This window comes from Triticum urartu, chromosome 3A, assembly GCF_056163025.1.
Source record: "Triticum urartu cultivar PI428250 chromosome 3A, HENAU_Tu73, whole genome shotgun sequence".
Lineage (NCBI taxonomy): Eukaryota > Viridiplantae > Streptophyta > Magnoliopsida > Poales > Poaceae > Triticum > Triticum urartu.
The window spans coordinates 585,389,725-585,414,139 of NC_141875.1; the positions used below are offsets into that span (position 1 = coordinate 585,389,725).

Below are 24,415 nucleotides of genomic sequence, written 5' to 3' on the forward strand. Positions count from 1 at the left end.
TAGGGCTACTTATCGTCGTGGTACTTGGGTCTTCGGACTTGCCGGTCTCGTCCTTGCGACGGTAGTCAAACTTGAGGTTTTTGGTCCATGGGTCTTCGACGACGGTAGTAGTTCTAGGTATCGGGCTTCGAGGTACTTGGCGACGTGGCGGTTCGGAAGACGAAGGTAGAGGTACTTGACGCATCACCATGTAGTTGTACTTGATGAATCCAGAATACTCCCGCTCAGGATGGGTGCAACGGAGGCAGCGTCATGCGGGCAGTGAGGGAAGGAGCAGGGGCTCATTGGACTACGCTGGAGACTTGCAACTGCGGCTTCTTGCAAGGAGACCGGCGCCAAGGACGAGGTTCGAAGCTCAAGGGCAAGTTGGTGTCCGACGCGGAGATGTCGTGTGATAATAGCAGGAGAAGGCACGGAGTTTTCCAGCTGGACGCGGTCAGGTGCAGGAGGGAGCTCGGGGAAACGATGGCAGCGCTGCTCGATTGAAGCAGAGGGCGGCGTCGGAGCATGCCGCATCTTGGACAGGGAGACAGGGGAGGCTAGCACCAGTCGAGGCCGAACAAGGAGGGAGCAGGTCATGGGTGAGGCAGCAGCATTGGAGGAGGTCGGGCACTGGCTCCTGCTCGGCGACAGGCGAGGCGGCAAGGAGGAGGCGCTCGGGGAAGCTCGGGCTGCGCCCCTGTGCATGAGCGAAGATAGGGAAGGAGATGGGGATCAGGTCTCGCTGGAAGGAGTGGAGGGGCTCGGCGTGATGCGAGAGAGAATAGGGAGGCTGAGGCAGCGCTAGAGGGAAGAGGGAGGGAGAGATCGATAGGAGGGGGAGGGGAGAGCCTCGAGGAAGAAGGGGATCGAGCGGGGCTCTCCCTCGCTCGATGCATGCGGGATTGGGTGGCGGCGGATGGGAACGAGAGGGGTGGAGATGTTGAGCGGCTAGGGTTAGAGGGTTAGGTGGGCCGGCGCGGTAGTTGGCCTAGGTGGGCCGACGGGGAAGGAGAGGCCCAATTGGACTATGGCTGGCCTAAGCTGAACTCCTCTCTCTCATTCCTCTCTAATTTGCTTTGACAGAAAACAAATAGAGAGAAGAAAAAAATAAACAGAGGGTTAGGGAAAGAATATTTCAGAAATTAAAATATTCTTGGAGCGCCGGAACTTTGCACAAATAGGATAAAATGGTTTGGCAATATTTTAGAGATAGAAAAATAATTCAAGTTTGAATTAGATTCAAACTTGAGCCATTTTTGAATCCAACCAAAAACAAATCCAAAGGATCTGAAAATTGAAGGAGGTGGTCCTGGCACGGTCTAGAATTTATAGGAAAAAATGGACATTAATAGAGAAGGGGAAAATGGAACTAGCAACAGACAGGAAATAGAAGGAAAGGAGAAGGAGACGATACATGGGACGAAGGCATGGGGAAATATTTTGCAAGTGTGTCAAGGTAATTCCATAAGAATGGCATATTTTATTTAGCTCCCTAATATTGGGAGGATATGTTATAAAGAGAATCACCATGTGAATTCCCTCGATTTAAAAGGACCGAAGATCCATGCAATTTATTTAGTTGAGTTAAGAAAAGAAATGACATGATGGCATGATGACATGATGCAATGCACATGATGCAATGATGAATGCAAAGAACCAAACAAAACACACGACGAAACCCGGAAACCCTGGAAGGCATCTGAAGCTCTGGTCTTGGGGCGTCACACCTTGGTACCATCAGAGTCAGCATACTTACCCAGAGCCGCCATGAGTGTCCCCATGTCAATACAGTGGCGTTTGAGCCGCCCTAATTTTTGCTTTAGGGGCGTGAAACGACAATTGTTCTCCAACATCAAGACCATTGAATCGGCATTGATGCGATCTGATGAGTGCAGGATTGTTGAGACCCGACGCACCCAATGGGTTTTCGACTCACCTTCTTCTTGGACACAGGAGGCTAAATCCACAATTGACATGGGCTGCTTGCATGTATCCTTGAAATTCTGGATAAACCGGGCTTTTAACTCGGCCCATGACCCAATAGAATTGGCAGGGAGCCCCTTCAACCAAGTGCGGACCGTTCCATCCAACATAAAAGGGAAATATTTAGCACATGCGGCATCGCTAACATCTAGTAATTCCATGGCCATCTCATAACTCTCGACCCATGCTTCAGGAGGTAAATCGGCAGTATAGGGCCTGTTTGGGACTGCTCCGCTTCACAAAATTCGGTTTCGCTCTACTAAATTCACTCTGGAGCAGTTTCATCTAGAAGTTGTAGTATTACCAAAGAGAATGTTTGGCTGCCATCTAGCTCCATCTAGCTAACCGAATTTTATTGGTTGAGGGGGAGAAACTAAGGGGTATCCACTTACTGGTGGCAGTGGTGGGTAATTTCCACCCAACTCCAGCTTCTAGAGTTTTTTGGAGCACCCCCTGAAGAGCTTCATAAAAAACTGGGAGTTGTACCCCAGATTCTAGTTTTTTTGTGGAGCGGCATATCGTGGAGCTACCCCGTTTGGCTTGTGTTTTCTGGAGCAGAGCTGAATTTTAAGGAGTAGAGCAATCCCAAACAAGCTCATAGTTAGGCACCTTGCGAGGACCCTTGAAATCCTTGGGCAGACTCTCATTACGTAGACCCGATACTAAGCATGGCACACCCAAATTTCTAAAGGTTACACCTGGCTCCACAGAAATGGTTGGACGAACCGGAGTAGGCTGACGGGCCGCATACTGTGCCGCCAGCTCGGCCTCTCGACGTGCTCTACCTTGATCCACTACGTTCTGAGCATCAGCGCCACCGCCCGTCGGGTTATGTCCACGAGGCGGGTTATGGTTCCATCCACTGCTTGACATAGCCGGCTCATCGATATGCCTGCTGTAACTCCGGCTCGGGCGAGGGGTGGAATGAATCCTGTACGACTGTAAGAATAAGCCTGCTGCTGAACCAGTGCCATCTAAAGGAGCTCTCTAGCCCTCCGTGTTTCAATCGCCGTTGGTGACTCACCTTCAACCGGGAGTGTCACACCCTGCATTTTGTAACTCTTCATTTGCATTAATAAAGCATGAAAATTTGGACCAACAAAAACTTTTGCATTATTTGGCTTTTATTTTGGAGTTGGATTTCTCGGTGTGGTTTTTTTAAGTGCTCTTTAAAGTCAACACAACTCCACCTTCTGTAATTCATCTCCTTGCCCCAAACTTCTGCCCAATGATCATGCCATGTGTATAGAGCAATATAGTATTTTCTTACAAAAATAATTTGGCCAAAAAGTATTTTCAAAAATTAGTTTTCCAAAAACCCCTGGATTGAGGTTTGCACTGCAAGTACCTGATTTGGGGTATGAAAAATATTTCAAAAGGTATATTTGAAACCTATTAGATATAGGATTCCCATAAACCCCAAAAATATAATTTTAAAAGTTATTTTTCTATTTTATTTAAAGGTTTTTTCTTAAGGCCAGAAATGGTCTTTAATAGGTTAAAATTATTTTAATGTTTCAAAAATATTTGAGAAAATTTAGGGAAACTCAGTGGACATATATTTTCCATATATATGAGTTGAAACACATGGTCATGTTCAAAATATTGGACAAAACCTCCCAAAACCATTTCTGCCCATTTCATGGATTTGAAATATTTCTACAGGAAATATTTTCATAAAAAATCCAAGAAAAATCTAGCAAGTCAAAAATGCATATTGTGATCACCCTGCAAAGCCTCATGGCAATCAAGATCACTTTGGTTCACCAAAATGCCCCAAAACCATCTCTGACCAGAATCAAATTTGAGCAAGTTTGTACTACCAACTTTCTCTCCTTGACCCCAACTTTTGTGAGCATGTTCATATGACCAAATGAGGCCACTACACCAAGTAGTGCATCAAGGTGAAGTGTTATGCTCAACTAGATCTACACAAGTCCATTTCTGCTCATTTCTAGGGTTTACAAAAGTTGCATTGGCAACTTTGCCCAAATAAGCTCCAAATTGGTGGAAGGCCCTAATTATATGTGTCATTTCACCCTGTGGAGTATCATGGCAAGTGGAAATCATTTGCTTGTCAAAACCCTTATCAAACGCCCTTTGCCATTTTACAAAAACCACTGTTTTGACCCCTTCCACTATTCTTGATAAGCTCAACTTTTTACCAGAGCTTAATCTAGTCACCTTATACCTCCAGTAGCAATGGCAAGACCTCAGATCAATTATTTGGGGTGAAACCCTCACTTTCTCTCTCTGGACAGCCCCATTTCCACTCTTCTTCTTCTTCTCTCCTCACCCCAGTGGCCATCCAGAGCATCCAATGCCCCTCCCTACTTCTTTACTCCTCCCTTGAGCTACTGGACACGGTTGGCCGCGCCCACAAGGCATAAAAAATGGCATGCCGGCCATTTGCACGCTCTGGAGCGCGCTACAGTGCGGCCGCCCCCTTCCAGCCACTTCCGGCCACCTCGGGCCTCCCCAGCGCGCCCGACGAGACGCCTCGGCGTCCGGGACACGGCAGCTGGTCGGCCCCCTCCTCCCTCTCTCTCTCCTGCCCCTGCTCACACGCGCACCGGCCGCCCGAGAGCTCCAGTGAGTGAGCTCACACGCGCGGCGCCTCTGACCTCTCCCCACTCCCTCTCTCTATCTCTCTCGGCGTAGTCCACGCCCAGGAACACCCCATACACGGCGCCAGCTCCTCCCGAGCCCTGTGGCAACCAGCAGGACCTCGCCGGCGCACGGGTCTACGATGAGCCGTGGCTCACCTACTTAAAGGCCTCCCCGAGCCCCCCTCTCCTCACCACTCGCTCTCTGCACCACCAAAACCTCACCCTGCACCCCCAGTTCCTCTCCAGAGCCGCCCGAGCTCGAGATCGAGCTCCGCCGCTTCGGCTCACCGGAGTCCGCGAGGTACAGACCTCCCCCGCTCCTCCTCTGCCCCGATCTGAAACCGCCTCCTCCCACTGATCATTTCCCCTCTCTCCCCCGCCTCGTTTGCAGCCGGAGTCGACCGAAACGACCACCACCCGAAGCCTCTCCGCCGCGAGTCCTCGTCGCGGGCGAACCAGGCGACTCCGGTGACGTCCACCACCTCCACCCGAATGGCGACACGACGCTGAGCCCAGCCGTGCCCTTGCCCGACCTCGCCGTGCCCTGCATCATCGCCGGTGAGCTCGCCGGCCACCTGGACTCGGGGTTAGGGATGACAGGCGGGCCCCGCCTGTCAGCCTCTGCCCTCCATCGCCTCCCTCTCTCTCGCTGACGCCTGGGTCCCGCCCGTCAGGTTTAAACCTGGCGCGCGCGCGTGCACCAGTGCGCTGGGCCGCCCGCAGGCTGGGCCTGCTGCCCCGCAGCTGTTCTGGCCCGGCAGGCACAATGCCCTTTTTCTTTTTATGTGGCTTTTCCAAAAATTCCACAAGGTTAATTATTAATCCAAATGCAATAATTCCAACTCCCACATTTTTCTAAAAATCCCACCTATTTAATGGTGTAACTCTCATAAATATCCATCAAACTTTTCTGCACTGTTCAAATTTAAATTCAAATTTGAGCATTTATAATCCCCTCTAAAAATCCATTTCTCCTATTATACAACTCCAAATCCAAAACTAGGAATTTCCCCCTTCTTAGTTTTCAACCTAGTATTTAACAAAAATAAGTTGACATTTTTCTGAGCACTTTGGTTTTTCTGTTTTATTATTGCCTTATTTTCTCGTTATTATTTTTCGACGATAGATTGCGTTGCTGACGAAGGAGTTGGACCAGAAGACATTGAAGACCCATAAGACCTTGTTGAGCCAGGCAAGCAGCCCTTTGACCATGTCTATGAAACCCTTTTTATGCATTTCATATAGCACTTTATTATTGTTGCATCGGAATCATGATGAGAGGGTAGCCACTCTGGTGGGTTGCCTTCATTTCCTCCTTGTTTATACTTGCATTGTGCATGACCCTACCTCCTTATGAGGGTTATGCCGGTGGGAGTAGATAGGATGCTAAGTAGTGCTACACTAAAGGGACGGGAATATGCATGGTGATGGAGACAAGTACTTTCAAAAGACTTTTCGAAAACCCCGTCGGGTGCCACTTATGCCCGAGGGAGACAATGAGATGGGTAACCACTTGATGACGAAGTGGTGTACCGAGGCAAGTGCGTGTGTTGTTTTCGAAAACGGATTAGATTTAAGATTTTTCGACTGTCCCAACCTTACATGCGCAACCACTCTACCCTTGTATGGGAAATGGCATTATTGATTACCTAGGCCGATACTAGCTTGGAGCCCGCATTACTAAGACGAACATGCGAACTAGGACGTTTCCCAGTCAGAATGTCTGTAGGGTTAAGGCAGATGGCATGGGTTCTACTTATCAACGAAGATTTCCGCTGCTTGTGTTTCATTTGATGTTCAGCCCTTAAGGTTTTATCTTTGTAAGACTTGACCATAATGGTCATAATTTGTGTAAGACGATATGCATGGATGTAAGACTCTTGTTATTCAGCTTCTGTGTGTTCAGTGAGCATTGATCTCTGGGATCACTGTACACGTGCATTCGGTGATCTCGACTTATGAGTCGGGGTCCCCACAGGGAGAGCCACCAATCATGATGCCACAACGATCATGTTATCCAAAGGGTTAGAGTAATGACCCGGTGGCGTCGGCACATGCTGCGGCGGGTTATTGTTCTGATGAGGCGGGTCCGTCGTGCGTGGCTGAACTGGCCTACTCGTCCCAGGTGCTTCGACCCGGTTTACCACTGCCGGGTTACTGGTTCCTGCTCCTGGCGTGTTAAAGAGATTTCTTGCCTCATAAACCGAGGCAGACGTACGAGTCTGATGCCTCCTCCTCATGACTTCGTTTGAAGCATTCTGATCTAGCATGAGCCGGTAAGACTCCAACAGAATCTGTTGTGACTGAGCATCCAAAGCGGCCCGCTCTTCGGCCATCCTAGCGTTTTCTGCGTTTAGCTCCTCCTTGGCCTGTGCTATCTCATCATGCAATTTTGCAACCGCGTCGTTATGTTGATCCTGATCCGCCGGGTTAACCACTGCTGTTAACAAAGCCATCAGCTTATCCAGCAAGTCAGTTAAAAAGTTGAGCCGGTGGGCGCACAGGGCCTCCTGCCCGGGCAGCCATTGCTGCTGCTGCTAACCCGGAAATCAGCTCTGTTGCCGTTGACGAGTGCTGCACGAGCTGTGTACCGGCCATGAAGATTGCAACCCGGTTCGGCGGCTTACAGGGGTCCGGAATGCTGTCGCCATCGGAATAGCCCCCAAGCCGGCCGTCTTGCAGTTGATACAATGACTCGGTCTCACCGGTGGACCACTCATCATCAGAGTAAACAACCGTCTCACCACCAGATGCTGATTTATCCTCAGATTCCGCTCCATGGATGAATCCCACGAAGGCATGATTCATGGCGGGCTGAACATGGGCAGGTCTCGCACACTGAGCCATCTCGATGATGTTGGTGCAGATGTCCGGCTCAGAGCCCGGTTCGCCGATCTTGCCGATGAAGACGTGAATTCCGCCGAAGGGGACCCGATACCCGTACTCAATTGAGCCGGCCTCGGGGCCCCAGCCTATGTCATTGATGTAGAGCTTGCCGCAACGACTCTTGGTCATCCGGCCCATGGCGTATCCCTTGATCCCTTCGAATTTGCCCTCTAAGAACTTGAAACCATTGTGCGATAGCCCCACGGTGGGCGCCAACTGTCATGGAATTGTCACGACAGATGTCCTAGTGTGAGGACTTAGTCGTGGAGCCATCGCAATGAGGTTAGCTTAAAGGGGTTAATCAGGACAAAGGACATGAGGAGTTTTATACTGGTTCGGCCCCTTGCAGTGAAGGTAAAGGCCTAATCCAGTTGGAGGTGGTATTGCTAGGGTTTCAATAACCAGGGAGCGGATACGCTTAACCTGGCTCTTGATCTGTTGTTTCTTGCCCTAAGCCGCTACCGGGTCGTCCCCTTATATACATGGGTTGACGCCCTGCGGCCTACAGAGTCCCGGCCGGCTCATACAAACGTGCCCGGCTAGGTGACTTATCTTACATGCCTTGTAATACAAGTTTACATATACATGGCGGTTTACATCCGTGGGCCTTAAGCTACCTTTCGGGTTTGGGCCCTCTACTAAGCCTATCTATGAACCGCCATTGTTAATATGCTCGTGGGCTTCATTGAGATGAACCACCATAGGGATGACCCGACCCCTCCTGGGCAGGTCATACCTGATAGCCATATCCCCAACAAAGATGGTGTAAGAAAAAGAGGGGAATTCAACGAAACACCAAGCCATCAAGGGCAAATCCAAATGAATCATTACCTCAACAAGATAACTCATTGGAGGCACAACTAACAACCAAGTATGAACATAACCTTATGAAGGAAATATGCCCTAGATGCAATAACAAAGTTATTATTTATTTCCTTATATCATGATAAATGTTTATTATTCATGCTAGAATTGTATTAACTGGAAACTTAGTACATGTGTGAATACATAGACAAACAGAGTGTCACTAGTTTGCCTCTACTTGACTAGCTCGTTGAATCAACGATGGTTATGTTTCCTAGCCATAGACATGAGTTGTCATTTGATTAACGGGATCACATCATTAGAGAATGATGTGATTGACTTGACCCATCTGTTAGCTTAGCACGATGACCGTTTAGTTTGTTGCTATTGCTTTCTCCATAACTTATACATGTTCCTATGACTATGAGATCATGCAACTCCCGAATACCGGAGGAACACTTTGTGTGCTACCAAACGTCACAACGTAACTGGGTGATTATAAAGGTGCTCTACAGGTGTCTCCAATGGTGTTTGTTGAGTTGGCATAGATCAAGATTAGGATTTGTCACTCCGAGTATCGGAGAGGTATCTCTGGGCCCTCTCGGTAATGCACATCACTATAAGCCTTGCAAGCATTGTGACTAATAAGTTAGTTGCGGGATGATGCATTACGGAACGAGTAAAGAGACTTGCCGGTAACGAGATTGAACTAGGTATTGAGATACCGACGATCGAATCTCGGGCAAGTAACATATCGATGACAAAGGGAACAACGTATGTTGTTATGCGGTTTGACCGATAAAGATCTTCATAGAATATGTAGGAACCAATATGAGCATCTAAGTTCCGCTATTGGTTATTGACCGGAACTGTGTCTCGGTCATGTCTACATAGTTCTCAAACCCGTACGGTCCGCACACTTAACGTTCGGTGACAATCGGTATTATGAGTTTATGTGTTTTGATGAACCGAAGGTTGTTCGGAGTCCCGGATGTGATCACGGACACGACGAGGAGTCTCGAAATGGTCTAGACATAAAGATTGATATATTAGAAGCCTATGTTTAGACATCGGAATGGTTTCGAGTGGTTCGGGCATTTTTTCGGAGTACCGGGAGGTTACCAGAACCCCTCGGGAGAAGTTATGGGCCTTATGGGCCATAAGAAGGAAGCACACTAGCCCACAAGGGGCTGGTGCGCCCCCCTTGGGCAGGAGGTCGAATTGGAATGGGTTGGGGGGGCTTTCCTTCTCTCCTACTCCTCGTTCCCTTCCTCTCCTACTCCAACTAGGGAAAGGGGGGAATCCTACTCCCGGTGGGAGTAGGACTCCCCTAGGGCGCGCCATAGAGAGGGCCGGCCCCTCCCCTCCTCCACTCCTTTATATACAGGGGAGGGGCACCCCATAGATACACAAGTTGATCATTGATCTTTTAGCCGTGTGCGGTGCCCCCTCCACCATAATCCACCTCGTTTATATCGTACCGGTGCTTAGGCGAAGCCCTGTTCCGGTAGCAACATCATCACCGTCATCATGCCGTCGTGCTGACAAAGCTCTCACTCGAAGCTCTACTGGATCATGAGTTCGTGGGACGTCACCGAGCCGAACGTGTGCAGATCACGGAGGTGCCGTGCCTTCGGTGCTAGATTGGTCGATCGTGAAGACGTACGACTAAATCAACTGCGTTGTCATAATGCTTCCGCTTATGGTCTACGAGGGTACGTGGACAACAATCTTCCCTCTTGTTGCTATGCATCACCATGATCTTGCATGTGCATAGGATTTTTTTGAAATTACTGCGTTCCCCAACAGTGGCATCCGAGCCAGGTCTATGCGTAGATGTTATATGCACGAGTAGAACACAAAGGAGTTGTGGGCGTGGGTATATACATATTGCTTGCTGTCACTAGTTGATTCTTGATTTGGCGGTATTGTTGGATGAAGCGGCTCAGACCGACATTACGTGTACGCTTACACGAGACTGGTTCTACCGATGTGCTTCGCACACAAGTGGCTAGTGGGTGTCTGTTTCTCCAACTTTAGTTGAATCGGATTCAATGAACAGGGTTCTTTCTGAAGATCAAAAAGCAATCACTATACCGCGTTGTGGTTTTTTATGTGTAGGTAAGAACGGTTCTTGCTCAGCCCGTAGCAGCCACGTAAAACTTGCAACAACAAAGTAGAGGACGTCTAACTTGTTTTTGCAGGGCATGTTGTGATGTGATATGGCCAAGACGTGATGAGATATAAATTGTTGTATGAGATGATCATGTTTTGTTGAAGTTATCGGCAACTGGCAGGAGCCTTATGGTTGTATCTTTATTGCATAAGATGCAAGCGCCATATAATTTCTTTACTTTATCGCTATGCGATAGCAATATTTGCAAAAGCAATAGTTGGTGAGATGACCATGTGACAACACATTGATAGAAATGAAGATGATGGAGATCATGGTGTCATGCCGATGAAGATAGAGATCATGACGGTACTTTGGAGATGGAGATCAAAGACACAAGATGATAATGGCCATATCATGTCACATATTTTGATTGCATATGATGTTTATCTTTTATGCATCTTATTTTGCTTAGTACGACGGTAGCATTATGAGATGATCCCTCACTAAAATTTCAAGGTATAAGTGTTCTCCCTGAGTATGCACCGTTACGATAGTTCATCGTGCCGAGACACCACATGATGATCGGGTGCGATAAGCTCTACGTTCACATACAACGGGTGCAAGCCAGTTTTGCACACGTGGAATACTCGGGTTAAACTTGACTCTGTTGTAGATCAATAGCTCGCGATGTAGCTCCCGTATATTTTTTGATATGTTCATAGAGAAAAATAAGTTGAAAGATGATAGTAGCAATGATGCGGACTGGGTCCGTGATCTAAGGATTATCCTCATTGCTGCACAGAAGAATTATGTCCTTGATGCACCGCTAGGTGACAGACCTATTGCAGGAGCAGATGCACACGTTATGAACGTTTGACAAAGCTCGGTATGATGACTACTTAATAGTTTAGTGCACCATGTTTTACGGCTCAGAACCAGGACTTCAAAAATGTTTTGAACGCCACAGAACATATAAGATGTTCTAAGAGTTGAAATTGGTATTTCATACTCATGCCCATGTCGAGAGGTATGAGACCTCTGACAGTACTTTGCCTACAAGGTGGAGGAGAATAGCTCAACCAGTGAGCATGTGCTCAGATTGTCTGGGTACTACAATTGCTTGAATCAAGGGGGAGTTAATCTTCCAGATAAGAGAGTAATTGATAAAGTTCTCTAGTCACTATCACCAAGTTACTAGAACTTAGTGATGAACTATAATATGCAAGGGATGATGAAAGTAATTCCCAAGCTCTTCGCGATGCTGAAATCGGTGAAGGTAGAAATCAAGAAATAGCATCAAGTGTTGATGGTTAACAAGACCACTAGTTTCAAGAAAAAGGACAAAGGAAAAGAAAGAGGAACTTCAAAGAAGAAAGGCAAGCAAGTTGCCACTCCCATGAAGAAGCTCAAAGCTAGACCCAAGCCTGGAACTGAGTGCTTCTACTGCAAAGGAAATGGTCACTAGAAGTGGAACTGCCCTAGATACTTGGCGGATAAGAAGGATGGCAAAGTGAACAAAAGTATATATTTGATATACATGTTATTGATGTGTACTTTACTAGCGTTTATAACAACACCTTGGTATTTGATACTGGTTCAGTTACTAAGAGTAGTAACTCGAAACGGGAGTTGCAAAATAAACAGAGACTAGTTAAGGGCGAGGTGATGATGTGAGTTGGAAGTGATTCCAAGGTTGATAAGATCACCATGCACACTCCCTTTACCTTCGGGATTAGTGTTGAACCTAAAATAAATGTTATTTGGTGTTTGCGTAGAGCATAATATGATTGGATCATGTTTATTGCAATACGGTTATTCATTTAAGTCAAGGATAATTGTTATTCTGTTTACGTGAATAAAACCTTCTGAGGTCATACACCCAAGGTGAATGGTTTATTGAATCTCGATCGTAGTAATACACATATTCATAATATTGAAGCCAAAATATGCAAAGTTAATAATGATAGTGCAACTTATATGTGGCACTGTCGTTTAGGTCATATTGGTGTAAAGCGCATGAAGACACTCCATGTTGATGGGAGTTTGGAATCACTTGATTATGAATCATTTGATGCTTGTGAACCATACCTCGTGGGCAAGATGACTAAAACTCCATTCTCCGGAACAATGGAGCAAGCAACTGACTTATTGGAAATAATACATACTGATGTATGCAATCCGATGAATGTTGAGGCTCGCGGCGGGTATCGTTATTTTCTGATCTTCACAGATGATTTCAGCAGATATGGGTATATCCACTTGATGAAACATGAGTCTGAAACATTTGAAAAGTTCAAAGAATTTTAGAGTGAAGTGGAAAATCATAGTAACAAGAAAATAAAGTTTCTGCGATCTGATCGTGCAGGAGAATATTTGAGTTACGAGTTTGGTCTTCATTTGAAACAATGCAGAATAGTTTCGCAACTCACGCCACCTGGCACACCACAGCGTAATGGTGTGTCCGAACGTCATAACCGTACTTTATTAGATATGGTGCAATCTATGATGTCTCTTACTGATTTATCACTATCGTTTGGGGTTATGCATTAGAGACAACTGCATTCACGTTAAAAAGGGCACCATCTAAATCCGTTGAGACGACACCATATGAACTGTGGTTTAGCAAGAAACCTAAGCTGTCGTTTCTTAAAGTTTGGGGCTATGATGCTTATGTGAAAAAGTTTCAACCTGATAAGCTCGAACCCAAATCGGAGAAATGTGTCTTCATAGGATACCCAAAGGAAACTGTTGGGTACACCTTCTATCACATATCCGAAGGCAATATATTCGTTTCTAAGAATGGATCCTTTCTAGAGAAGGAGTTTCTCTCGAAAGAAGTGAGTGGGAGGAAAGTAGAACTTGATGAGGTAATTGTACCTTCTCCCGAATTGGAAAGTAGTTCATCACAGAAATCAGTGCCAGTGATTCCTACATCAATTAGTGAGGAAGCTAATGATGATGATCATGAAACTTCAGATCAAGTTACTATAGAACCTCGTAGGTCAACCAGAATACATCCTGCACCAGAGTGGTACGGTAATCCTGTTCTAGAGGTCATGTTACTTGACCATGACAAACCTATGAACTATGAGGAAGCGATGATGAGCCCAGATTCCGCGAAATGGCTTGAAGCCATGAAATATGAGATGAGATCCATGTATTAGAACAAAGTATGGACTTTGATTGGCTTGCCCGTTGATCGGTGAGCCATTAAGAATAAATGGATTTTCAAGAGGAAGACGAACACTGATAGTAGTGTTACTATCTACAAAGCTCGAACTGTCACAAAAGGTTTTCAACAAGTTCAAGATGTTGACTACGATGAAATTTTTCTCACTCGTAGCGATGCTTAAGTATGTCTGAATCATGTTAGAAATTGCCACATTTTATGAAATCTGGCAAATGGATGTCAAAACTGCATTCCTTAATGGATTTCTTAAAGAAGAGTTGTTTATGATGCAACAAGAAGGTTTTGTCAATCCTAAAGGTGCTAACAAAGTGTGCAAGCTCCGGTGATCCATCTATGGACTGGTGCAAGCATCTCGGAGTTGGAATATATACTTTGATAAAGTGATCAAAGCATATGGTTTTATACAGACTTACGGTGAAGCCTGTATTTACAAGAAAGTGAGTGGGAGCACTACAACATTTCTGATAAGTATATGTGAATGGCATATTGTTGATCAGAAATAATGTAGAATTTTCTGGAAAGCATAAAGGAGTGTTTGAAAAGAGATTTTCAAAGAAAGACCTCGGTGAAGCTGCTTACACATTGAGCATCAAGATCTATTGAGATAGATCAAGACGCTTGATAAGATTTTTCAATGAGTACATACCTTGACAAGATTTTGAAGTAGTTCAAAATGGAACGGTCAAAGAAGGAGTTCTTGCCTATGTTGCAAGGTGAGAAGTTGAGTAAAGACTCAAAAACCTGACCACAGCAGAAAATAGAAAGAGAATGAAAAGTCATTCCCTATGCCTCAGTCATAGGTTCTATAAAGTATGCTATGATGGGTACCAGTCCTATTGTATACCTTAGCATGATTCCGGCAAGGGAGTACAATAGTGATCTAAGAGTAGATCACTGGATAGCGGTCAAAATTATCCTCAGAGGACTAGGAAATATTTCTCGGTTATGGAGGTGATAAAAGAGTTCGTCGTAAAGAGTTATGTCGATGCAAGCTTTTTACATCGATCTAGATGACTCTAAGTCTCGCTCTAGATACATATTGAAAGTGGGAGCAATTAGCTAGAATAGCTCCATGCAGAGTATTGTAGACATAGCAATTTGCAAAATACATACGAATCTGAATGTTGTAGACCCATAGACTAAACTTCTCTCACAAGCAAAACATGATCACTCTTTGGGTGTTAATCACATAGCGATGTGAATTAGATTATTGACTCTAGTAAACCCTTTGGGTATTAGTCACATGGAGATGTGAACTAATCACATAAAGATGTGAACTATCGGTGTTAATCACATGACGATGTGAACTAGATTATTGACTCTAGTGCAAGTGGGAGACTAAAGGAAATATGCCATAGAGGCAATAATAAAGTTATTATTTATTTCCTTATATCATGATAAATGTTTATTATTCATGCTAGAATTGTATTAACTGGAAACTTAGTACATGTGTGAATACATAGACAAACAGAGTGTTACTAGTTTGTCTCTACTTGACTAGCTCGTTGAATCAATGATGGTTATGTTTCCTAACCATAGACATTAGTTGTCATTTGATTAACGGGATCACATCATTAGAGAATGATGTGATTGACTTGACCCATCTGTTAGCTTAGCACGATGACCATTTAGTTTGTTGCTATTGCTTTCTCCATAACTTATACATGTTCCTATGACTATGAGATCATGCAACTCCCGAATACCGGAGGAACACTTTGTGTGCTACCAAACGTCACAACGTAACTGGGTGATTATAAAGGTTCTCTACAGGTGTCTCCAATGGTGTTTGTTGAGTTGGCATAGATCGAGATTAGGATTTGTCACTCCGAGTATCAGAGAGGTATCTCTGGGCCCTCTCGGTAATGCACATCACTATAAGCCTTGCAAGCATTGTGACTAATAAGTTAGTTGTGGGACGATGCATTACGGAACAATTAAAGAGACTTGCCGGTAACGAGATTGAACTAGGTATTGAGATACCGACGGTCGAATCTCAGGCAAGTAACAGACCGTTGACAAAGGGAACAACGTATGTTGTTATGCGGTTTGACCGATAAAGATCTTCGTAGAATATGTAGGAACCAATATGAGAATCTAGGTTCCGCTATTGGTTATTGACCGGAACTGAGTCTCGGTCATGTCTATATAGTTCTCGAACCCGTAGGGTCCGCACGCTTAACGTTCGGTGACGATCGGTATTATGAGTTTATGTGTTTTGATAAACCGAAGGTTGTTCAGAGTCCCGGATGTGATCACGGGCATGACGAGGAGTCTCGAAATGGTCGAGACATAAAGATTGATATATTGGAAGCCTATGTTTGGACATCGGAATGGTTCCGAGTGTTTCGGGCATTTTTCCGGAGTACCAGGAGGTTACCAGAACCCCTCGGGAGAAGTTATGGGCCTTATGGGCCATAAGAAGGAAGCACACCAGCCCACAAGGGGCTGGTGTGCCCCCCTTGGGCAGGAGGCCGAATTGGAATTGGTTTGGGGGGGGGCTTTCCTTCTCTCCTACTCCTCCTTCCCTTCCTCTCCTACTCCAACTAGGGAAAGGGGGGAATCCTACTCCCGGTGGGAGTAGGACTCCCCTAGGGCGCGCCATAGAGAGGGCCGTCCCCTCCCCTCCTCCACTCCTTTATATATGGGGGAGGGGGAACCCCATAGATACACAAGTTGATCATTGATCTTTTAGCCGTGTGCGGTGCCCCCCTCCACCATAATCCACCTCGGTTATATCGTAGCGGTGCTTAGGCGAAGCCCTGTTCCGGTAGCAACATCATCACTGTCATTACACCGTCGTGTTGACGAAGCTCTCCCTCGAAGCTCTACTAGATCGTGAGTTCGTGGGACGTCACCGAGCCGAACGTGTGCAGATCGCGGAGGTGTCGTACCTTCGGTGCTAGATAGGTCGATGTGAAGACGTACGACTACATCAACCGCGTTGTCATAACGCTTCCGCTTACGGTCTACGATGGTACGTGGACAACACTCTTCCCTCTCGTTGCTATGCATCACCATGATCTTGCGTGTGCATAGGATTTTTTTGAAATTACTGCGTTCCCCAACACCTTACTAGGCCCACTCATTTTTATAGACAAAGAGGTAAGAAACCATGGGCAATCGATGGGTATAGAAACATGAAAAAAATCACCATGCATTACTCCAAGGCACAAATGGTCCATTAAAGATGGGTATGATGTCATCCTCTTCAAGCCTCAAAATTTTGCTAACAGTTTTGTAAACTATTTCAAATACATCTTTTCCTCCTCAATTTTTTGGGATGGCAGGCGTTTCATAGGTACACAACCTCCTATGCATACTGATGAATTCACTTACACAATCCCAGACAAGTAGGACATAAATCAGACCCTCAAGTATATGAAGCTTAATGCCTCCCTGGGCCTAGATGATTTTAGCGTTGAGTTTTATCCGGCCTCTTGGGACCGGATAGAGTGCTCGTACATGGGCCGGACCAAACGGGTGCGCTGGGCAAGCGAGGGGTGCGGGCTGCCGCTCTTCAACCGTGAAGCGTGTTTTGTGTTTCGCGCCAGTTAAAAGTAGCAAAAAAAGGAAAGAGTGCCGGGAATAGTATTGGCACTACTGAAACTACTACGAGCCACTCTACCCGATGGCTGTTGGCGATGAATGGGAAACACGACATTATATTTAAACCAACATGGTGATTTGAAACCGTGAACCATTCTTTAAATCCCCATTATATTTAACCAAAAAAGGAAAAATGTGGTTTCTTGGACATTGGCTTTAGTGGTCCTGCATACGCTTGGGACAATAGACATCACACTTCTACTCCTATGAACCAATGTTTGGATCTATGCCTTTTCAATTCTGATTGGTGTGCCATTTTACCGAATACTAAAGTGCTCAACTTACCTATCATCTTCAGGGACCCGTGTTCTCATTTACACCTATAGTTAGTTATGTAAACCTAAGTGGTCTTTCAAATTTGAAAACTATTGGACCTATGGCGGCTGGCTGGTGTCTGCACGACGAGTCGCAACCCCTCTCAACCCCATCTTAAGGGGCCATATGTCCCTCTATTGCTTCCTTTTTCGCCATATATGACAAAAGACGTGGAGACATCAGGAGCAGTATGATACAAAGGAAGAGGAACGCACCGCGAAGGCAAACATGATGGGGAGAGTGTTCGACCACTTCCGCTCCTCGGCGTGGTTCTACCTAACGCCAGTTGTAGAGACGTGCACCGCCATCGGGGTGCTCTGGACGTATCTCAACCAACACCTCCGACAGCCCATGCGGCGGCTCCTCATGTTCCTTGTCATGTTTGTCGTGTACAAAGAACGTTGAAAAGGTCGATTGTCATGTACAGAGTTACTCGGCATGGTTCTACCCAACGCCGGTTGTCGGGACGTGCACCCCCATCGTGGTTCTCTGGACGTATCTCAACCAGTACCTCCGACGGGCCGTGCGGCGGCTCCTCATGTTCCTCGACACGTTCGTCATGTACAAAGAGCGTTGAACAGGTCGATTGTCATGTACAAAGTTACCAACCAAAACACACACACACACGCGCGCGCGCGCACACACACACACGCACGCACGCACGCACACACACAGTATATGCACAAAGTATGTTATGCGTTATGAACAAGATTCTATCTAATGGGGTGGGAAAGAATTACAAAAAAATTGTCAAATGTATAACATATTCTACATGTGAAATTGTCGACCCAAAAATGTGTGGACTTGTCAACATGGATGTGATGTTACTGCCATTGTTGTGTGTGATAAAAAAAATCATTTTGCAAAAAGGGTGACCATGCTATTTGTGCCCAAATTGGCACTACACAATCATGCAAATTTGCCAACCAGTGTTGACCATAAAGCTTGTGCATAAGTTGCCACTGAAAATGAATGCATTTTTACCAGCTAGTGATTAACCATGCTATTTGTGCCTAGTTGCCACATGCAATCATGCAAACTTACCAATCGATGCTTTTAAAGTTAACATTCTCTAAACTTACTTTATATTTCTCATACATAAATTGTTCTTTTCTTCCATTGTTGTGTATTACATGTCCAATATCTTGTTCTCTAAAATTTGTATTGCCAAACTCATAGCTATCATTAGAACCTTTTGGTGGACATGAATAAGAGAATGAGATAGCTATAGCTCAAAAACTCTTTGTTTGAGAGACTCGAAGGATATCTCCATTTCCAAACAAAGAAGGTGGGATATGTACTAAAAATCTTCAAGCCATGAACCAAGGTCTAATTTTGGCTGCTCCTTGGAGGACTACCGAATCCCATTCTTCCAATCTTCATTTCATTATTAATTCTAAATATTTTTGGGATTCTTCTATTTGGACTGCTACAAGTAATATCCCAAAAAATCTAGTTTTTGGACCTCAGTTATTAAAATGTTGCCTAAATTAAAAAGTTCATTCCTTCTATCATATTAATGGGGGGCATTTCTATCTGGAGCTCACCCTGCTGTTCTGCCTAGACTGCTATGTATGACCATCTTATCTTGCAGGATGCCAACTTCATCTATTTGGTAAAGGTAAATGATCTTTGGATACCTAACCAAAAAGAGTGGAATTATGATCTAATCTACCACACTTTTATGAACCCATTGCTTCTGTTATTATTAACACTCTTTTCATCAAGGATGAAAGCAATGATATTTTGTGCTGGGATCTCACTCATAATGGCAAGTGCAACTATAAAAGTACTTACAAGATTTGATTGCAGGATGTTGAGGCTAATCGTAGCAATCAACCAAGACATGTTTCCACATAGGTTAAGAATATTCCTAATCGGGTATGGAAGCAGAAACTCATGGCACCCAGAGTCCAAACATTTCCTTGGTAACTCCTTAGAAAGACTCTTCCCACTGACATGAGAGCTAGCAGGTTATCCTCGCATATTAGCAAAATTGTTGCACATGTAAACAACCCGAGGATAAACTTCACGTTTCACTCATCCCTGGTACCTTAAGGTGGATAATTTTATTTCTGATTTAAGACAATTTGTAGGGAATCATATCTAACATTCTTTCTATGAATCATCCTTATGCTTGTAAATAAGTTGCCACTAAAAAATAATCCAATTTTACCAGCTAGGGATAAACGATGCTATTTATGCCAAGTTGGCAAACTTACCAATCGATAATTTTAAAGTAAACATTATCTAAACTTATTTTGTGTTTCTCGTACATAAACTTTCCATATCTTGCTTTATTGATGACCCCCTCTCCCCCCGTCTGTACAATGGTGAGAAAGAACACACGTCATATATTAGGCCATCGACCACACAGGTGCCTCATTGGAGCGTCGAAGCATGCGGTGCAACATGCTAGGCCACCCACCATGTCATGCGTTGTTGGATGGAGGAGGAGACAAAGAACGTGACGACGACTCAGCCCTATGCCCTAGCGAACTTTCTCGACGCAGTGGTGTCCAGCTTGCCGACAGATGTGGGGGCGCAACAACTCAGCCCTATGCCCTGGCGGACTATCTCGACGCAGTGGTGTCCAGCTTGGTGACAGAGGTGGGGGCGCAACATAGGTATGCTTGCGACGGAGGTGGCGGTGGCCACGTGAGAGATATGAACTCGTGGTGGAGGCGGAGTTTGCGGCGTCGGGGTCTGGGAGGAACTGTCCTGAGATAGACACACGAGGATAGAAAGGATGTGGTCATGCCTCCTCGCAATGTTGCGTGGTCCGTGCATGGGGTTGGATGCTCTGAGGTTAGCGCTTGGCAACTAGTGGCTTAGACCGAGTCGCGCGCGCGGGATACACGGAGCGAGCATTCGCTGATTACAATTTTTTATAAAAAGGAGCCAAGGGTTGAAATTGTTTTTGAATGATTGTGTCACTAGACTTGTGGAATAAAAGGATGCCAGGGTGGATTTCTGAGAAAATTATTTGCACTCACACCATTATTACCATATGTCCCTCTATCGCTTCCTTTTTCGCCGTATATGACAAAAGACGTTGAGACACCAAGCGCAGTATAAACAAAGGAAGAGGAACGCACCGCGAAGGCACACGCGATGGGGAGAGCGCTCGGCCACTTCCACTCCTTGGCATGCTTCTACCTAACGCCGATTGTCGCGACGTGCGCCCCCATCAGAGTGCTCTGGACGTATCTCAACCAGCACCTCCGCGGCCTGTGCGGCGGCTCCTTCCGTTCCTCGACACGTTTGACATGTACAAAGAGCATTGAAAAGGTCGATTGCCATGTACAAAGTTACCAACCAAAACATACACACACGCGCGCGCGCGCACACACACGCACGCACACACACACGCGTGCGCGCGGGGAGGGGGGGGGGGTTATGTGCACAAAGTTTGTTTTGTGTTATGAACAAGATGCCATCTAGTGGGGTGGGAAAGAATTGCAAAAACAAAAAATTTGTCAAATGCATAACACATTCTACATGTCAAAATGCCAGCCCAAAAATGTATGGACTTGTCAACATGGATGTGATGTGCCTCACCGGATCGTCGAAGTACGAGACACGACACACCCGTCAGTCCATCACGTCATGTGTTGTTGGATGGAGGAGGGAACAGAGACAGTGACGATTACTTAGTCCTAAGTCATGGGTGTGGTGGTGTCCATCGTGACGGCAGAGGTGAAGGCACGGCCTAGAGAAGCTTGCGACAAAGATGGCGGTGGTGGCGCGAGAGAGATAGCTCGTGGCGGAGGCGTTGATTGCGACATTGGGTTCTGGGAGGAATCATTTTGAGATACACAGTAGAGGAGAGAAAAGATGTAGTCATGCCTCCTTGCACCGCTGCCCGGTTCGTGCACGGTTTGGATGCTTTGAGATTAGCACATGGCGACTAGTGTCGCAGATTGAGTCGCGAGCGGGATACACCGAACGAGCATTCGCTGGTTATAATTTTTGGTAAAAGTGGAAGTGACAGATTGAAATTCTCTTTGAACGATTGTGTCACTGGAATGTGAAATAAAAGATGCCAGGGGTGGATTTCCGAGAAATTTCTTTGCACTCACACCATTCTTACCATCCGTCCCTTTCTTCCGTTTCAAGACGTATATAGCCAAAGACGGGGAGAGACCAAGCGCGGCATGAACTGAAGACTGAAGAGAGTAACGCAGCAGAGAGGCAGAGATGCAGATGATGGGGGCAGTGCTGGACCACTTCCGGTCGTCGGCGTGGTACTACCTGACGGCGGTGCTGGCGGCGTGCGCCCGCATCGGGGTGTTCCGGACCTACTTCAACCAGTACCTCCGGCGGCCCCTGCGGCGGCTGCTCCCGTTCCTGGACCCGTTCGTCACCATCGACATCGCGGCCAAACCGGAGGACTACTCCTTCTCGTACCAGGGCAAGGTGAAGTCGAGCGACGCGTACGCGGAGGTGCTGGCGTACCTGAGCGCGGTGTGCTCGCGGGACGCGCGGGAGCTGCGCGCGGAGGGCGCCGTCGAGGGCCACACCTTCGTGCTCAGCCTCCGGGAGGGGCAGGTGGTGACGGACGACTTCAAGGGCGCCACCATATCGTGGTCGGCGGTGGCGGAGGAGAAGACGACGTGGCGGGCGTCGGGGCGGTGCTGCCGCCTCACGTTCCACGAGCGGCACCGGCGGCTCGTCGTCGACGAGTACCTGCCGCACGTCCGCCGCGCCGGGCAGGAGGTCATGTTCGGCAACCGGCCCCGCAGGCTCTACTCCAACAAGAAGGAGCTCAGCTACCAGTACGTAATCAATCAATGAATCAATTACCTCTGCAATTAGCTCGTTCTTAATTGTTTTTCTTCTCATTTTTTGATCCGATAATCCGAAGTTCTGGATGAACACTCACCTGAGTGAGCAATGGATCCGGAGCAATGTGAAGCATTTTCTCTTTTCATCTTGCTAGAAAGAAATTACCTACTCTGGTTTAGGTTCAGAAGATCACTGATTCTAGCTTTGTCCCATGGCAATCGATCGATCAGCTCTAGGAGGGACGAGGTGTGGAGCTACATCGACTTCGACCACCCAACCACTTTCGACACCCTGGCCATGGACCCGGCCAAGAAACAGATGATAAAGGACGACCTCGACGACTTCACCAACAGCAGGGACTACTACCGCCGGATCGGCAAGGCCTGGAAGCGCGGCTACCTCCTCCACGGCCCGCCGGGGACGGGCAAGTCCACCATGATCGCGGCCATGGCCAACTACCTCAAGTACGACATCTACGACATCGAGCTCACCACCCTGGAGAGCAACAGCGACCTGCGCAAGCTCTTCATCGAGACCACCGGCAAGTCCATCATCGTCATCGAGGACATCGACTGCTCCCTCGACCTCACCGGCAGCCGCGCCACCATGCTGCCGCCGCTGCCCGCGCTCGACGACGCCGCCGAGGCAGGCTACGACAAGTCGCGCGGCAAGAGGCACAACATCCTGACGCTCTCCGGCCTGCTCAACTTCATCGACGGGCTGTGGTCGGCGCACAGCGGCGAGCGCATCATCGTCTTCACCACCAACCACCTGGACAAGCTGGACCCGGCGCTCATCCGGCGCGGGCGCATGGACATGCACATCGAGATGTCCTACTGCGGCTTCGAGGCGTTCAAGACCCTGGCGAATAACTACCTGGAAGTGGAGGCGCACCCGCTGTTCGGGGCCGTGGAGGAGCTGCTGGGCGACGTGAAGATGACACCGGCGGACGTGGCCGAGTGTCTGATGCCGTCCAAGCGCAGCGCGCGCGACGCCGACGCCTGCCTCACTCGCCTGATCGACCAGCTCAAGGAAAGAAAAGCGGCCGAGGAAGACAAGGAATCAAAGACCGCCGAGGAAGACGACGTGAAGGATACGGCCAAGGAGGAGGACAAGTGGGAAACGGAGAAAGTGCCATCAAAATCCAAATCCAAAAAGGAGAAGAGCGAGGCCTGCCAAGTCGTGACCAACGGAGTACACACTGGCGCCAGTGGTGTGAGCGTCTCTACTTCTACCGACCATTATCTGTCTTAGAGGTTGAGGGAGGTTGTTAGTTAATCCAGACCAGACTTGCATGAGCAAAATAAGGGGTCGCTTATGTAGCAGGCGACTGAGAACGTTTTTCAGGTTTCTGCCGGTTTTTTTTATCTCGAATAGATTTCAACCGATTCCGTCCGAGCCAACAGCTGCACTTCCTCTCCTGGCCAATGTTCATCTCCTTCCTTTCCGCAAAAAAAAAAAAATGTTCATCTCCTTCCTCCCCTAGCTAGCCGCTACCTCTCGTCCCCCTCTTCGACTCGGACTCCGTCAAATATGAGCGGTAGCCGCTACGAAAAGGCCTCACACCCAAATTTGTTAAACCTTCGACTTGCCTCCGTCGCGCTCTTGGCAGGAGCCACATCATCCCCGTCTCGCCTTGGCTTCACTCATCTTTCGCCCATCTCTCTCGGGTTGTCTCCTTTCTCTAGCAGAAATCGACTGACCGGAAAAAAATAATTTAGTTGCGCGAGGATTTGCAAAGCTTGTAAAATAATGTTGGGACTTTGGGCGACTTTTAAGGCTTGCATCTTGCTACTTGAGGGTTGAAAGAGGTGTTGAAATTTCAAACTGCGGCAAGCCACCAACTATATAGTATATGCTTCAGGAGTAGAGTAGGTGAATTATCGACTGTGCCGGCCAATATGTGTCGCCATCTTTGATGTGTGTACGGGGCTATTTAATTTGCTCAAACTTTTAAGTGCATGATTACCTTTCTTATATTTAGTTACAAATTAGTAGAACGCCGGTATGTTGTCATGGGCTTTTATTAAAGCAATTAAAATGATACTCATAGAGCTAACATAACAAGAACAATGTCTCTCAGCTAACCCGCATGTACCCTTAAAAAAAGCAACACATGTCTGTTTTTCGACAATC

The 24,415-nt window shown here is 46.9% G+C and overlaps 1 protein-coding gene across 1 annotated transcript; it reads left to right on the plus strand.

Annotated features, from left to right (window-relative positions):
• The first annotated feature begins 21,561 nt into the window (after positions 1-21,561).
• LOC125545238 (AAA-ATPase At3g28600) lies at positions 21,562-23,682 on the plus strand. Its single transcript, XM_048709131.2, has 2 exons — positions 21,562-22,269; positions 22,510-23,682. Exons 1-2 carry the CDS (start codon positions 21,692-21,694, stop codon positions 23,531-23,533), a joined length of 1,602 nt encoding a protein of 533 aa, XP_048565088.1. The 5' UTR covers positions 21,562-21,691; the 3' UTR covers positions 23,534-23,682.
• Positions 23,683-24,415: the final 733 nt, after the last annotated feature.

Coding starts and splice junctions, on each gene's coding strand:
- LOC125545238 (XM_048709131.2), top strand. CDS start 21,692: ATGCAGATGATGGGGGCAGTGCTGGACCACTTCCGGTCGTCGGCGTGG. Junction 22,270..22,509: donor AAGAAGGAGCTCAGCTACCA/GTACGTAATCAA, acceptor TCGATCGATCAG/CTCTAGGAGGGACGAGGTGT.